This window comes from Chrysemys picta, chromosome 1, assembly GCF_011386835.1.
Source record: "Chrysemys picta bellii isolate R12L10 chromosome 1, ASM1138683v2, whole genome shotgun sequence".
Classification (NCBI taxonomy): domain Eukaryota; kingdom Metazoa; phylum Chordata; order Testudines; family Emydidae; genus Chrysemys; species Chrysemys picta.
Window position 1 is genome coordinate 354,410,784 of NC_088791.1, and position 16,072 is coordinate 354,426,855.

Sequence of the window (16,072 nt, forward strand, 5' to 3'; positions counted from 1 at the left end):
ACAAACTTTGTGCCACAAAGGCAGAAGCTGAACTCATCACATATCACACTCAAGCTGAAATAAGCCACAAAATGGTCTCTTCCTTCAGGACTCTGTAGCTGAGCTTTAGGTCCCACAAGCTGTAGGATGCTGTCTCACCCGCCCGCAGTACAATACTGCCCCCAACCTCAGCTGCTTTTACACAGCTTCCTGGCTTCTCACTGAAGGCTCCTTATCAGGCTGAAGCAGTTTCTATCCCAGCCCTGGAGCAGAGGGAGCCCAGCTCGGGGGGTGGAGAGGGTGGTGGTGATGAACCAGTATTGGATGGGGCTGGGGATGAGAGGAGAGAGCAATGGAGGTGGGGCCTTGGGGCAAGAGGTGAGATGGGGGAGGGGTGTTGTGGAAAGAGGTGGGACAGGGGGCACGGCCTTGGGTGTGTAGGCACGACAGGACACGGGGACTTAGGGGTCCAGTTACCAGCAATAAGAAAGGTGGGAACCTTATAAATTAATCAATTGTAGAAAGATTGATTCCTCAGTTTCTCACTCTGACACAGCACATTAAGGCCACAAAAGGATTAAATGTCACTTTGACAGTTCAGTCAATGATTCAGGGAAGAGGGTCCAGCACCGTATCACCAGCCAGCTCTGCACGTAGTTCAATCTCAGAGTCAGAGCCTGAGGAGAAACCATTAGGCCCTTTCATAAGTAAAGAGCTGGAGCAGCCTGCCCCGAATCTGTTTGATCCTCACCCCGTAGATGATGGGGTTCAGCATGGGGGGCATCAAGAGGTACATGTTGGCAATGAGAATGTGGAAATATAGGGGCACATTCTGGCCAAACCGGTGCATGAGGGAGATGAAAAGACCTGGGATGTTAGAGGCTAAGGTGGCAAAGAGATGGGAGCTGCAGGTCCCAAAAGTCTTGAGCCGGGCGTCCTTTGTGGGGAGGCTGAAGATGGCCCTGAGGATCTGGATATAGGACACAGCAATGAAATTCAAATCCAGACCCGTCACAGAAAATAGCACAAAGAGGCCATAGTAACTACTGACACGGGTGTCAGTGCAGGCCAGATTCACCACGGCTATATGCGCGCAGTACAGCTGGGAGATGATGTTGGTTTTGCAATATGGCCACTGCCTTGCCAGAAAGGGATAGGGAAGTGCGAGCATGCCACTGCGTAGCACCACGGCCAGGCCAATCTTGGCTACGATGGGGTTTGTCAGGATGGTGGAATATCTCAGGGGATGGCAGATGGCCACATAGCGATCCAAAGCCATGGCCATGAGGATCCCAGACTCCATCACTGAGAAGCAGTGAATGATTTACATCTGGGTGAGGCAGGCACTGAAATCAATCTCCCTGGAATTGAACCAGAAGATGCTCAGCATTTTGGGCAGGATGGACGTAGACAGGCCTAGGTCCGTGACAGCGAGCAGGTAGAGGAAATAGTACATGGGACCATGGAGGCTCGGCTCCCTCTTCACAATGAAGAGGATGGTGAAGTTCCCCAAGATGGCTATGACGTACATGGCACAGAAGGGAATGGAGATCCAGACATGGGCCACCTCCAGGCCAGGAATGCCCAGCAGGATGAAGGTGGAGGGGTTGGTGAAATCAGTTATGTTGGAATCTGACATGGAGTAGGGGAGAAGGTGTCCAAATCTGAGGCAGAATGGTGATTTCTGCATGTACTGTACGTCCCCCTGATGTCCTGTATTGCCCAGGCTCTAGGGTGATGGTCACAGTGCAAATGCCTGGATGGAGAGAAAATATTAATGTGAGATACTGCATGCACAACTGGAGGCTGTTCTTATGGGTGAAGCAGATTGGTCACCAATCACACCCTGGAAAATGAGATTTTCATTATTCAGAGAAATGAATTATGAACACATGATGCTACTAATGACAATTTCATGTATTACAGTGCTCACTGTGTCAGTAACTCCTACACTTCGTTGTCTGGGAAACCTTAGTAGGCACCAGCTTGAAACATAAGTGTGGATACTGGTTATTCATCATTGTTCCTTAGGCCTTGTCTACAATGCCAAAATTTTTGCTAAAAAGGAGCCTTTGGCAAAGAAACAGGGGAGGTGTATACACTACAGAGCCACTTTTGATGACGGAACTCCTCAGTTTCAGTAAGGTAATAAAATAACCTCAATGAGAATTGTAAGGCTTTTTACACAAACATTTTGTTGCTGAAGTGTCAGTGTAGACACTGGCGCTTGATTTTATCGCTATAATTGGCCTCCTGAAGGAGTCCGACAATGCCCATCCCGATGAGTCTAATAAGCGGTTTCAACTCCTCTGTCCTGCAAAGAGATAAACACCTTCCACCCCTCCCCATTTAAAGGCCCGGTAATTTAGAAATTCCCCTTCCTGTTTCCTCAGCATGGAGAGCTCACATCACGTTTTCCCAGGTGTCCATGGCAGTTCCACCCAGCAAACGCTGTCCCACTTGAGCCACTGCGGAGGTGCTGGATCTGCTCATTATATGGGGAGAGGAGGATGTCCTGTCCCAGCTGTGCTCCAGCTGAAGGAATTTCCATACCTAAGGGCAGATTTTATGTAGTTTGTGGGAAAAGAGCTACGATCGGGACACACTGCAGTGCACAGCAGAGGTGAAGGAGCTGAGGCATGTGTACCAGAAGGCAAGGGAGACAAATAATCAGTCCGGTGCTGTGCCCCAGACCTTACATTTTTGAAGGAGTTGGACGCTATCCTTGGCAGCAACCCCCACCTCCACAGCCAAGACCCTCATGGATACTTTGGTGGGGCTGAAGCCCATTCAAACTGGAATTAAACCAGAGGAGAAAGCCATCGATGAAGAGCTGGAGGCATTAGAAGATGTGGAACCCATGCCAGGGTCGCCCAGTGCTGCGTTCAGTCAGGAGCTGTTCTCCACTCTGGGGGGGGGGGGGTCCATCCAATCGCGGCAGTTACAATCCGGTGAGCCAGAAGCAGGAGAGGAGACCCCTGGAAAGTGGATGTGCTTTGTGAAGTGTGGAGGTGGGTTGAAACCAGAGAAATGTACAAGGCTGGCTGTGTTTCTGTGTGCTGGGCATTTCCCAGTACAGCTAGGCAGGACGATGGAACAGCATGTTGATGCACACTGAGATTTCACAGGATTCCGCAATCCCGTGCTTGAGGGTCCTTGCCGAGATGCTTTGTTCCTTCTCCCATTGAGGGACACTGTCCCACCCCTTTCTGCAATTACTTGGGCAAGGACTAAAGCAGCACAGAGACGAGGAGCATTGGGATGGGGGCGGAAGCCGCAAGCATGTTGTAGACGCACCGTTGCTTCCTTGCTTACCCTCAGAAGAGAGATATCTGCCACAGTGACTCCTGCCTGTGGAAACGGTTGGGAAACTTTAGAGTGTTGTCCCCTGAGAAGTGCCCCATATGTCCTTTCACATTGCTTTTCTCACACGCACAATGTCCTCCAGCCCTGGAGACACTCACCACCACCCCTCCCCCTTCCACAGTAATGCACACGTGTCTGTTTGTGCGTGCACATCGTTGTGGTTTTTTTGGCAATAAAAGCAACATTCTTTGAATAATAAGCACTCTTTATTTGTTTCCATTCAAGTTATGATAGCAGATGGCAGCAGGAAACAAACAAGCAGTTTTATCATTTCCTTACAGTGAATCCTGGGCCAGAACAATCACAACTGCTTCTTACCCAGCCAAAACTTCATTATGCATTGCAATCCCAAGCTTAGCAACAAACATTACTGCTTCTCATCTTCAAAATGCTGCCTCAAAGCCCCCCAAATTGCCCCCCCCCCAGTATTCCCCTCTAATAACCTTGGTATCTGGCAGTGCAAAATCATCAGCCAAGCATTCTGCCTCAGTAGTCCACTCCTGGGCAAACTTTTCACCCTTTCCTTCACAAATATTATGCAAAGTGCAACATGTGGCTTTAACCAATGGACTATTATCCACATTGAGGTCTAACCTGCCATAAAGGCATCACCATTGTGCCTTTAATCTGCCAAATGCATATTCCAGGGTAATCCTGTCCCTACTCAGCCTATTGTTGAAATGCTCCTTACGCTATCCAGGTTTCCCATGTACGGATTCATGAGCTGTCCACGAGCTGTCCAAGAGGTTAATGCCTCTTTTACCTGAAAAGGATTAAGAAGTTCACCTAGCCTAGCTGACACATGACCAGAGGAACCAATGGGAGGACAAGATGGTTCAAAAGAAAGGAAGAAAGTTCCCTTTGTCTGAGTCAGTTTCAGTTTTGGCTGGAGTGGAAAAGATCAAGGAATCAGCTCTTATCAAAGTAGTAAGTATTAAAAAAGAAATAAATAGGTTTTGTTTATTTTCTTTTTTGTAACTTGTCTTGTGTATTAGGGGAATAATGAAATTGGGTAATTTTTGTGTAAATAAGTTTTTGCCCAGGGGAACATCCCCTGTGTTTGGAATCTGTTGTCTGTGAGAGTAGCTGGTATGCTAATCTCTCCCAGAGGTTTGTCTTTCACCTTTCTTTTCTTTAATTAACAGCCTTACTTTTAAGAACCTGATTGATTTTTCCCTGTTTTTAAAATCCAAGGGGATTGGGTCTGGACTCACCAGGAGTTGGTGGGAGAAAGGAGGGGGGATGGTTAATTTCTCCTTGTTTTAAGATCCAAGGGGTTGGATCTGTGTTCACCAGGAAATTGGTGAAGTCTCTCAAGACTGCCCAAGGAAGGGAATTAGTGCTTGGGAGTGGTGGCAGCCAGACCAGATCTAAACTGTTAATTGAGCTTAGGGGTTCACATGCAGGTCCCCACATCTGTACCCTAAAGTTCAGAGTGGGGGTGAAACCTATGACATGAGCTATGGCATTAAGGGGTACATGAGGTCCCCCAGGATCACTATCGGTATTTTGACATTCCCTATGGGGATCTTCTGGTCTGGAAAGAAAGCCCCTGCTTCCAGCTTTCTTTAAAGGCCTGTGTTCCTGAAGATTCATGCATCATGCACTTTTCTGGACCACCCCACATTGAAGTCAGTGAACGCTTGTGGTGATCCATGAGCACCCGCAACACCATGGAGAAGTACCCCTTCCAATTGATGTACTCCATTGCAAGGTGGTCTGGTGCCAAAATTGGAATGTGCATGTCATCCATCACCCCTCCACAGTTAGGGAAACCCATTTCTGCAAAGCCATCCACAATTTCATGCATGTTATCGGAAGTCACAACCCTTCGTAGCAGGACGTTATTAATGGCCCTGCACACTTGTCTTAACAGCCCCAATGGTCAACTTCCTGATGCCAAACTCATTTGCGACTGAGTTGTAGGAGCCTGGAGTCACCAGGTTCCACACTGCAATCTCTACGCGCTTCTCAACTCTCATTTGGGTGTCCTTGCAATGCAAGGCTGGGTTCAGCTCAGTACACAGTTCCAGGAAGGTGGCTTTCTGCATCCTAAAATTATGAAGCCACTGCTCGTCATCTCAGACCTGCATAATGATGTTATCCCACCACTGACTGATAGTTTCCCCAGCTGAAAAGCAACATTCCACCATGTTCAGCTCTTCCGTGAATGCCAAAAACTATCTAACACTTCATTTGATGAAGTTAGGAAACAATGGAAAACCTGGTTTGGGATTAGTTAAAGAAAATTCCTGGAATATAATTAATGCCACACAACAAAAGGGTGTATGGAAAACAAGTCTTGTCAAATAAACCCAATTTCATCATTTAATGAGAGTACATGTTTGGTTGATCAAGGAAACCATGCAGATGAAATAGATTTTGATTTCTCTAAGGCATTTACATCAGTAGGGGAAAAATCAGAGAAAAATTTGAACTCTCTACACTCTCAGTAGTGCACATGTCAAACGCACAAAAATCTGGCTAACTGACAGATCTCAGAAAGCAGTTGTCAATGGGTCATTGTTTGCTAATGGGGCTGTTTCTAGTGGGTTTCTGCAGGGATCAGTTCTAAGCCTGATGCTATTCAATATTTTCAAGAAGGATCTGGAAGCAAATAGAAAATCACTGCACATAAAATTTGCGGACAACCCAAGATTGGCAGAGTGGTTACAATGAGGAGGTCAGCACAGGCATACCAATTGACCTGGAGTGTTTGGTGAGCTAGGACCAGACAAACAAATAAAATGTTTAATACAGTTAAATTCAAAGTTATCCTCTTGGAACAGGGAAGGCAGGCCCGACCCACAGACTACGACACTGTATTATGGAATGCAGGGACCCTGAAAAGTATTTAGGGGTCATTGTGGACAACCAACTCATCGTCAGGTCCCAGTGTGTTGCTGTGGCCAAAAGGACTGATGTGATCCTTGGATGCATAAACAGGGGAGAGGTGAGTTGGAGCAGTGGAAGGATTTTACCTCTGCACATGGCACTGGTGAAAACGACTACATCCAGTTCTGGGGTCCACATGACAAAAAGGATGTTGAAAAATTGGAGAAGGTACAAAAAAGAGCCACAAAAATGATTTGAGGCTGGAGAAAATGCCAGATAGGGAGAGAGATGTAAGTCGCTTCATCTATTTATCTTGCTAGTCCTGCAACCCACCAGAGGAGAGGCAGTTCTTGATTTAGTCCCAAGTGGAGCAAGGATTGAAGTCACAACCCTGGCTTTAGCAGGCCAATGCTCAAATCACTGAGCTGTCCCTACCCCCCTCTGGTCATGTATGGGTACTTTAAGCACATACTTGGAAAAGAGATGACTAAGGGGGGATATGAGAGAGGTTTATGAAATCATGAATGGTGTGGAAAAATTGAATACAGGAATGTGAGCCCTCTCCTGGAGACAGGTGTTTAAGGCAGGTCAGTGCTTTCTCCTGAAAGAGACAAGATCCAAACTCTCATAGACTCATAGACTCATAGACTTTAAGGTCAGAAGGGACCATTATGATCATCTGGTCTGACCCCCTGCATGCTGCAGGCCATAAAACCGTCCCTACCCCTTCCCTGGACTCTGCTGTTGAGTCCTGTTTTTAGTGACTTCAATCGTCAGAAACCCTCCTGCTAGTGATCCCTGCCCCATGCTGCGGAGGAAGGCGAAAAACCTCCAGAGGCTCAGCCAATCTGCCCTGGAGGAAAATTCCTTCCCGACCCCAAATATGGCGATCAGTAAGACCCCGAGCATATAGGCAAGAGTCTCCAGCCTGACCCCTGTTAGCCATTATACTATTTACCTACCATTGCTTGGTTTTCCTTGACTACTATGTTTTACCATTAAACCATTCCCTCCATAAACTTATCTAACTTAATCTTAAAACCAGACAGGTCCGTCGCCCCCACCGTTTCCCTCGGAAGGCCGTTCCAATATTTCACCCCTCTGACGGTCAGAAACCTTCGTCTAATTTCAAGCCTGAACTTCCCCACTACCTGATTTGAAGCAGGGATTTAAAAACAGGTCTCCCATGTCCCATGTGAGTGTGGGGCTCAGTCTCTTCAGCTGGAGCTGTTCCACTTTGTGCAAATAAACTTTAGTTTGTATTTTATTTGTATTTGTGTTTCTCACTTCAAATCTATCTTCTGCAGTGAATACATTTGCTTTATATTTTACCTGAAACAGTGTGTTTGGGTTCAAGTGCTTAGGAAAGCTCAGGTTACAGAGGTTAGTGTGTGTCCTCTCCACATCGAGGGAGGGGCGGACTGTGTAACGATCTTACACTGGCCAGGCTTCAGACCAGGGCAGGACAGGGCAGTACTGTGGTGCAAGGTTGGGGAGCTGGGGGGAAGTGACTTGAGCCTCTCTAGCCCTATTTCTCAGCAGTTTGTCCAGAATTTGGCATCCACAGCTGTGTCCCAGTGAATCACAGTAAGACACGGACGCAGAGATTACTGTTGATAGGTGATTCATAGACTATTGATCACTACTCCCAGGAGGAATCCCCCTTTTACAGGTGGCGAAACTGAGGCAGCAGGAAAGGTTTGTTACTATTGAAAAGTCCTAATCAGTGCTTACATTAGACTCAGCTTCACTGTTCAGCTTCAGCCCCAGGGCAATGGGTGCCCTGTGGTTCCAGATAAGGTGGTGTGTACGTGTGTAAATAGCCGGCTAATGGAAGCTGTGCTGTTTATCTCCCTCCCTGTGAAATACTGAAGCCACCCTGGCCTCTTCCATCCATCCTGTCTCACCAACTAACACAGGGGCTTATCGTTCTGCCTCTCTCAGCTGCTGTCCTCCTGGCTTCAAAGATGATCCCTTGCCCTGCCCTGGAGGCCTGGCTCAGGTCAAAGGGCTCCCAGCCCATCCCCATTGCTGGGACCCAGGGATTAGGAACATCAGGGAGCTGAACGTTAAGGAAATAAGCCACACAAGGGTCTCTTCCATCAGGACTCTGTAGCTGAGCTTTAGGGCCCACAAGCTGTATGATGCACAGTATAGCCCGCCTGCAGCACAACACTGCCCCCAACCTCAGCTGCTTTTATAAGGATTCCTGGCTTCCCTCTCCACTTCCCATTGGCCTGTTGGCCCCAGCGCTGTGTCTTCGCTGCACTCACTGAAGGCTCCTTGTCAGCTGAAGCAGTTTCTGTCCCAGCCAAGGAGCAGAGGGAGCCCAGCTGGAGGGGGAGGGAGTGGGAGAGGAACCAGGAGTGGATGGGGCTGGAGAAGAAAGGAGCAAGCAACAGAGGTGGGGCCTTGGGGGAACATGTGGGATGGGGAGGGGCATTGTGGAAAGAGGTAGGGCAGGAGCTTGGGGGTATAGGCAGGACGGGACACGGGGCCTCAGGGGTCCAGTTACCAGCAATTAGAAAGGTGGGAATCCTATGAATTAATAAGTTGTACACAGACTGATTCCTCAGTTTGTCCCGCAGATACAGCACAGTAATCCCACAAAAGGATTAAATGTCACTTTGACAGTCCAGTCAATGATTCAGGGAAGAGGGTCCAGCACCATGTCACCAGCCAGCTCTGCACGTAGTTCAATCTCAGAGTCAGAGCCTGAGGAGAAACCATTAGGCCCTTTCATAAGTAAAGAGCTGGAGCAGCCTTCCCCGAATCTGTTTGGTCCTCACCCCGTAGATGATGGGGTTTAGCGCGGGGGGCATCAAGAGGTACAGGTTGGCAATGAGAACGTGGAAATGTAGGGGCACATTCTGGCCAAACCGGTGCAGGAGGGAGAAGAAGAGATTTGGGATGTAAAAGGCTAAGATGGCACAGAGGTGGGAGCTGCAGGTCCCAAAAGTCTTGAGCCGGGCGTCCTTTGTGGGAAGGCTGAAGATGGCTCTGAGGATCTGGACATAGGACATGGCGATAAAAATCACATCCAGGCCCATCACGCAGAATAACACAAACAGGCCATAGTAACTACTGATGCGGGTGTCGGCGCAAGCCAGATTCACCACGGCTATATGCGCGCAGTATGGCTGGGGGATGATGTTGGTTCTGCAATATGGCCATTGCCTTGCCAGGAAGGGATAGGGAAGTGCAAGCATGCCACCGCGCAGCACCATGGTCAGGCCGATCTTGGCCACAATGGGGTTTGTCAGGATGGTGGAATATCTCAGGGGATGGCAGATGGCCACGTAACGATCCAGAGCCATGGCCGTGAAGATCCCAGACTCCATCGCTGAGAAGCAGTGAATGAAGTACATCTGGGTGAGGCAGGCACTGAAATCGATCTCCCGGGAACTGAACCAGAAGATGCTCAGCATTTTGGGCAGGATGGATGTAGACAGGACCAGGTCTGTGATGGCCAGCATACAGAGGAAATAGTACATGGGCCCATGGAGGTTCGGCACCCTCTTCACAATGAAGAGGATGGTGAAGTTCCCCAAGATGGCTATGATGTACATAGTGCAGAAGGGGATGGAAATCCAGACATGGGTTGCCTCCAGGCCAGGAATGCCCATCAGAATGAATGTGGAGGGATTGATGAAGTCAGTTGTGTTGGAATCTGACATGGAGTAGGGGAGAAGGAGTCCAACTCTGAGGCAGAACGGTGTCTCCTGGATGTACCGTACGTCCCCCTGACTTCCTGTATGTAGGGTGGTGGTCGCAGTACAAATGCCTGGATGGAGAGACAATGTAAATATGAGACATACATGCACAACTAGAGGCTGTTCCTATGGGTGAAGCAGATTGGTCGCCCTTCACACACTGAAAAATGACATTTTTATTATTCAGAGAAATAAATTATGAACACATGATGCTACTAATGCCAATTTCATGTATTACAGTGCTCAATGTTTCAGTAACTCCTACACATCATGATCTGGGAAACCTTAATAGGCACCAGCAGGAAACACAAGTGTGGATACTCATTATTCATCATTTTTCCTTAGGCCTTGTCTACACTGCCAAGTTTTTTCACCAAAAAATAGCTTGTGGGAAAAGAGCTGTGATTAGGACACACTGCAGTGCACAGCAAAGGTGAAGGAGCTGAGGCATTTGTACCTGAAGGCCAGGGAGGCAAATGATCAGTCCAGTGCTGTGCCCCAGACCTGCCTTTTTTTAAAGAGTTGGACACTTTTCTTGGGCGCGACCCCACCTCCACTGCCAAGACCCCCATGGATACTTCAGCAGAGCTGGAGCCGATTCAAACTGGACTTAAACCAGAGGAGAAGGTCATCAATGAAGAGCTGGATGCATTAGAAGGATGTTATTACGTATATTAACAAAAAAAAAGAAATCCTAGAAAGGTTTTAGGCCAATTACTACAGGTAGCAAGACAAATTTTTAATGTTGCAGAAAAGGAAAATGTATTCAAGAAATACTTTTGTTCTTCATTTGGAAAGAAACAGTATGAGTATTCCAAGAAGGAGGAGTGCTAGGCAGAGACGGGCTCCACCTAACGAAGAGAGGGAAGAGCATCTTCGCAAGCAGGCTGTCTAACCTAGTGAGGAGGGCTTTAAATTAGGTTCACCGGGGGAAGGAGACCAAAGCCGTGAGGTAAGTGGGGAAATGGGATACCGGGAGGAAGCACGAGCAGGAGAGTACAAGAGGGGAGGACTCCTCTCTCAGACTGAGAAAGTGGGACAATCAGCGAGTTATCTTAAGTGCCTATACACAAATGCAAGAAGCCTGGGAAACAAGCAGGAAGAACTGGAAGTCCTGGCACAGTCAAGGAACTATGATGTCATTGGAATAACAGAGACTTGGTGGGATAACTCACATGACTGGAGTAGTGTCATGGATGGATATAAACTGTTCAGGAAGGACAGGCAGGGCAGAAAAGGTGGGGGAGTTGCATTGTATGTAAGAGAGGAGTATGACTGCTCAGAGCTCCGGTATGAAACTGCAGAAAAACCTGAGAGTCTCTGGATAAAGTTTAGAAGTGTCAGCAACAAAGGTGATGTCGTGGTGGGAGTCTGCTATAGACCACAGACCAGGGGGATGAGGTGGACGAGGCTTTCTTCTGGCAACTAGCAGAAGTTACAAGATCGCAGGCCCTGGTTCTCATGGGAGACTTTAATCACTCTGATATCTGCTGGGAGAGAAATACAGAGGTGCACAGACAATCCAGGATGCTTTTGGAAAGAGTAGGGGACAATTTCCTTGTGCAAGTGCTGGAGAAACCAACTAGGGGCAGAGCTCTTCTATACCTGCTGCTCACAAACCGGGAAGAATTAGTAGGGGACGCAAAAGTGGATGGGAACCTGGGAGGCAGTGACCATGAGATGGTCGAGTTCAAGATCCTGACACAAGGAAGAAAGTAGAGCAGCAGAATACGGACCCTGGACTTCAGAAAAGCAGAGTTTGACTCCCTCAGGGAACAGATGGGCAGGAGGGCGGTGAAGCACTGGAATGTGTTACCAAGGGAGGTGGTGGAATCTCCTTCCTTAGAGGTTTTTAAGGTCAGGCTTGACAAAGCCCTGGCTGAGATGATTTAGTTGGGAATTGGTCCTGCTTTGAGCAGGGGTTGGACTAGATGACCTCCTGAGGTCCATTCCAACCCAGATATTCTATGATTCTATAAAGGACTCATATCACACGCGGTGATGAAATACTTTCCAGTCCATTCGCTGTCAAGAAGGATGTTAAACAGCATCTACAGTAAAACCCTAGAGTTACAAACACCACAGTTATTAATTGACCAATCAACCACATGCCTCATTTGGAACCAGAAGTACATAATCAGGCAGCAGCAAAGCCAAAAAAAAAAAAAAAAGAGGCAAATACAGGACAGTTCTGTGTTAAATGTAAACTATTAAAAAAAGGAAAGTTTTATAAAAAATTGACAAAGTTAGGAAAGAATGGAAAATCTGGTATGGGATTAGTTAAAAGTCCAGGAATATAATTAATGCCATGCATCAAAAGGGTGTGTGAAAAACACGTCTGTTCAAATAAATTGTACTTCATCCTTTAATAAGAGTACATGTTTGGTTGATCAAGAGACCCGCACAGATGCAATAGATTTTGATTTCTCTGAGGCATTTGCTTCAGTAGCGAAAATATTCTGATTAGAAAAATGAACACTCTATAATATGAGTAGAGCACATATCAAATGCACAAAAAGCTGAATAACTGATAGATCTCAGAAATCAGTTGTCAATGGGTCATTGTCAGTGAATGGGGCTATTGGCAAAGTGGTTACAATGAGGAGGTCAGGGCAGGCATACCGACTGATCTGGAGCATTTGGTGAGCTGGGAACAAAGAAACAAACAAACAAACAAAATGTTTTAATAAAGTCAAATGCAAAGTTATCCTCTCCGAACGGGGAATGCAGGCCGCACCCACAGACTAGGACAATATATTATGCAATGAAGGGACCCTAAAAGGGATTTAGGGGTCATTGTGAACAACCAACTCATCGTCAGGTCCCAGTGCAATGCTGTGGCAAAAGGGCTGATGTGATCCTTGGATGCATAAACAGGGGAGTGGTGAGTTGGAGCAGGGGAAGGATTTTCCCTCTGCACATGGCATTGGTGAAACCGACTGCATCTAGTCATGGGGCCCACATTTCAAAAACAATGTTGAAAAATTGGAGATGATGCAAAAAAGAGCCACAAAAATGATTTCAGGCTGGAGAAAATTCCTGACAGAGAGAGAGAGACATGAAGAACTTCATCTATTTATCTTACCAAAAAGACCATCAAGTGGATAGTTTCATGGCGAGAAAACCCTGCATACTAATGGGCTCTGTAATCTAGAGGAGAAAAGCAGAGCAAGGCCCAGTGGCTGGAAACTGAATCCAGACAAATTCCAGTTGGAAATAAGAACCCAGTGTTTAGCACTGAGGGTCATTAACCATAGAAACAAACTGCGAAGGGAAGTGGTGGAATCTCCAGCTCCTCATGTCTGCAGAACAGTGGTGCTGCCGTAGCACCTCAGTTTAGACATTTCTTACACCGACAGCCGGGGTTCTCCTGTCTTTGTAGGTAATCCACCATTACCGAGATGGTATAGACATAGGCGGGGTACTCATCTATTTAGATAACAAGCTATAGGTCAACTTTGCTTTCTGAGTAAAAGGTCTTAATATAGATATGCTAACTTTCCTTTACCTTAACATACAGGATATGGCCTGTAGCTCTCTTGCATTACAGCCAAACTTGCTTTAATATAAATCTATAAACCTATTACAATAAACCAAATACTTAAACTATAAGAAAAGATATATTTATATATACACACAAGCAAGCAGGTTAGTCCTATAGGCTACAATAGAAACAAACTGCGAAGGGAAGTGGTGGAATCTCCAGCTCCTCATGTCTGCAGAACAGTGGTGCTGCCGTAGCACCTCAGTTTAGACATTTCTTACACCGACAGCCGGGGTTCTCCTGTCTTTGTAGGTAATCCACCATTACCGAGATGGTATAGACATAGGCGGGGTACTCATCTATTTAGATAACAAGCTATAGGTCAACTTTGCTTTCTGAGTAAAAGGTCTTAATATAGATATGCTAACTTTCCTTTACCTTAACATACAGGATATGGCCTGTAGCTCTCTTGCATTACAGCCAAACTTGCTTTAATATAAATCTATAAACCTATTACAATAAACCAAATACTTAAACTATAAGAAAAGATATATTTATATATACACACAAGCAAGCAGGTTAGTCCTATAGGCTACAATAGAAACAAACTGCGAAGGGAAGTGGTGGAATCTCCAGCTCCTCATGTCTGCAGAACAGCGGTGCTGCCGTAGCACTTCAGTTTAGACATTTCTTACACCAACAGCCGGGGTTCTCCTGTCCTCGTAGGTAATCCACCGCTCCGAGATGGTAACTAGGTCAATGAAGAATTCCTCAGTAGATGTCATGCCGTCTACAGCGGGGTTAGGTTGATATAGTTACATCTCTGAGGGGTGTCAATTTTTTTGCTATTGCAAAAGAAGCAAATGCAATTTTTGGTTGCATTAGCAGAGGCATAGCATGCGAGTCATGGGAGGTGATAGTACCGCCCTACTCAGCGCTGGTTAGGCCTCAGCTGGAGTACTGTGTCCAGTTTGGGTCTTCAGTGTATAGGAAGGATGTAGAGAAACTGGAAAGGATCAGAGCTGAGAGACAAAGCTGATCCAAGGGACGGAATACAAACCATAGAGCAAAGGCTGAAGGAACTGGGTATGCTTAGCTTGGAAAGGAGGAGATTGAGGTGAGACATGACAGTGGTGTTCAGATACTTGAAAGCCTGCCATAAAAAGATGGAGAAAAGGTGTTCTGTCTTACCACAGAGGACAGGAGAAGAGACAAGGGGTTCAAACTACAGCATAGCAAATCTCAGATAAACCGCCAAACTCTAAGAACAGGAGGACAATAGAACAGATGCCTCAGGAGGTTGTGAAAGCTCCTTTGCTGGAGGTTTTCAAAAGGAGGCTAAATAGCCATCGCTATGGGATGGTTTAGACACAACAAACCCTGCACCTTGGCAGGGGGTTAGACTAGATGACCCCTGCGATCCCTTCTCACCCTGTGGCTCCATGATTCCTTGATATAAAATCCTAGTGTAGACCAGGGCGCAGTCACACAGAAGATATGTGATCTCAGTTCACAGTGAACTGGGTGAAATTTAATGGCCTTTGTTATACAGGAGGTCAGGCTGGTTGATCAAATGGTCCCTTCTGGCCTTATATCCTTTCAATCTAGCGATAAAGAAAATAGATCTGGCATTTATATTCACTGTGTTTCATAACACATGAGAATGGAAACAGTCAATTACGTTGAAAGTCTGAACATATAACACTGATAAAAGAAAACTGTTAATATAATACATATTTGGCCTGGGGAACTCCTTGCCACAGACAATGTTGGAGAAAAGAGCTTAGCTGAATGGCATTCACAAATGGATTGGCTATTGTAGGTGGTGCTAGTGGCACCACAGTTAGTTAAGGCTGTCTCACTACTTCAATTAGAAGATCTGATTTTCAGTTGCTTATAAGTTTGCCAAACATTAACCATTTGGACTGAAATTTCCCACGCTGGGTGTCTGCTTCTGGATGAATTGCATTTTGGAAGTTTCAGGCATAATGGTTCAGCTGTCAGGTAACAGTCCCCACCTCCCACCCCCCATTAACAGCCAGAACCATACATTGCAAGAGGAGGAGGTGACAGTGTCTGTGCATTAACACACAGCTGGATCCCAAGGTCTTTACTCAGTTCTTACTCCAAGGGGAATTTTGCTTCATTGAGGCCTAAGTAAACTTCCAGCCACAGCCTCCAAATTTGGCCTTGTATTGGACACCTACTAACACCTTTCATCCTGAAGGATCGACTGTGCCACTGAAATGCAGCCACTTTGGGGCTGGAGGCCATCAGCTGCGGGGGGGAGGGGAAGGGGCCCAGCAAAGAGGGACATTTTGGCCCGTGAGACTGGAGCAAACACATCCCCTCTGGCAAGGGCCCTGGGATGTTTAATGGCTGTGCAGAGCGGAAAGGACCACAGACCTATTCTCTATCCCATCATGTCCTCATTGCCCTGGCTTTGTCAAACAGCAAGAGTTGGGTACCTGTCGATTCTTAGATAGGATTGTCTTCCCTGGGAATCCCTCTCAGGTAGCCGTGTCTCATACTTCACTCACCCCAGCATCTGCAGCAACATCCCACACCGAGAGCTGGCAGGGGTGTTCACCATTTATAATATAGGTCTGTGCAATCTCTGTGGGGTTTGCTCAACCTCTAGGGGAGAAGCATCATCTGGATGCAAACAGGCTGGAGACTGGAGACACTCTATGTC

The 16,072-nt window shown here is 46.8% G+C and overlaps 1 protein-coding gene and 1 pseudogene across 1 annotated transcript; both read right to left on the bottom strand.

Moving 5' to 3' along the window:
* Positions 1–670: 670 nt before the first annotated feature.
* LOC101933050 (olfactory receptor 52K1-like) lies at positions 671–1,669 on the bottom strand (annotated as a pseudogene).
* A 7,240-nt stretch (positions 1,670–8,909) lies between these two features.
* LOC101933311 (olfactory receptor 52M1-like) lies at positions 8,910–9,857 on the bottom strand. The gene has a single exon (XM_008174866.2). The coding sequence runs from the start codon at positions 9,855–9,857 to the stop codon at positions 8,910–8,912; it is 948 nt and encodes a 315-aa protein (XP_008173088.1).
* Between the last annotated feature and the right edge of the window lie 6,215 nt (positions 9,858–16,072).

Bases quoted from the DNA above. Each gene is read 5' to 3' on its own strand.
- LOC101933311 (XM_008174866.2), bottom strand. From the start codon at position 9,857: ATGTCAGATTCCAACACAACTGACTTCATCAATCCCTCCACATTCATT.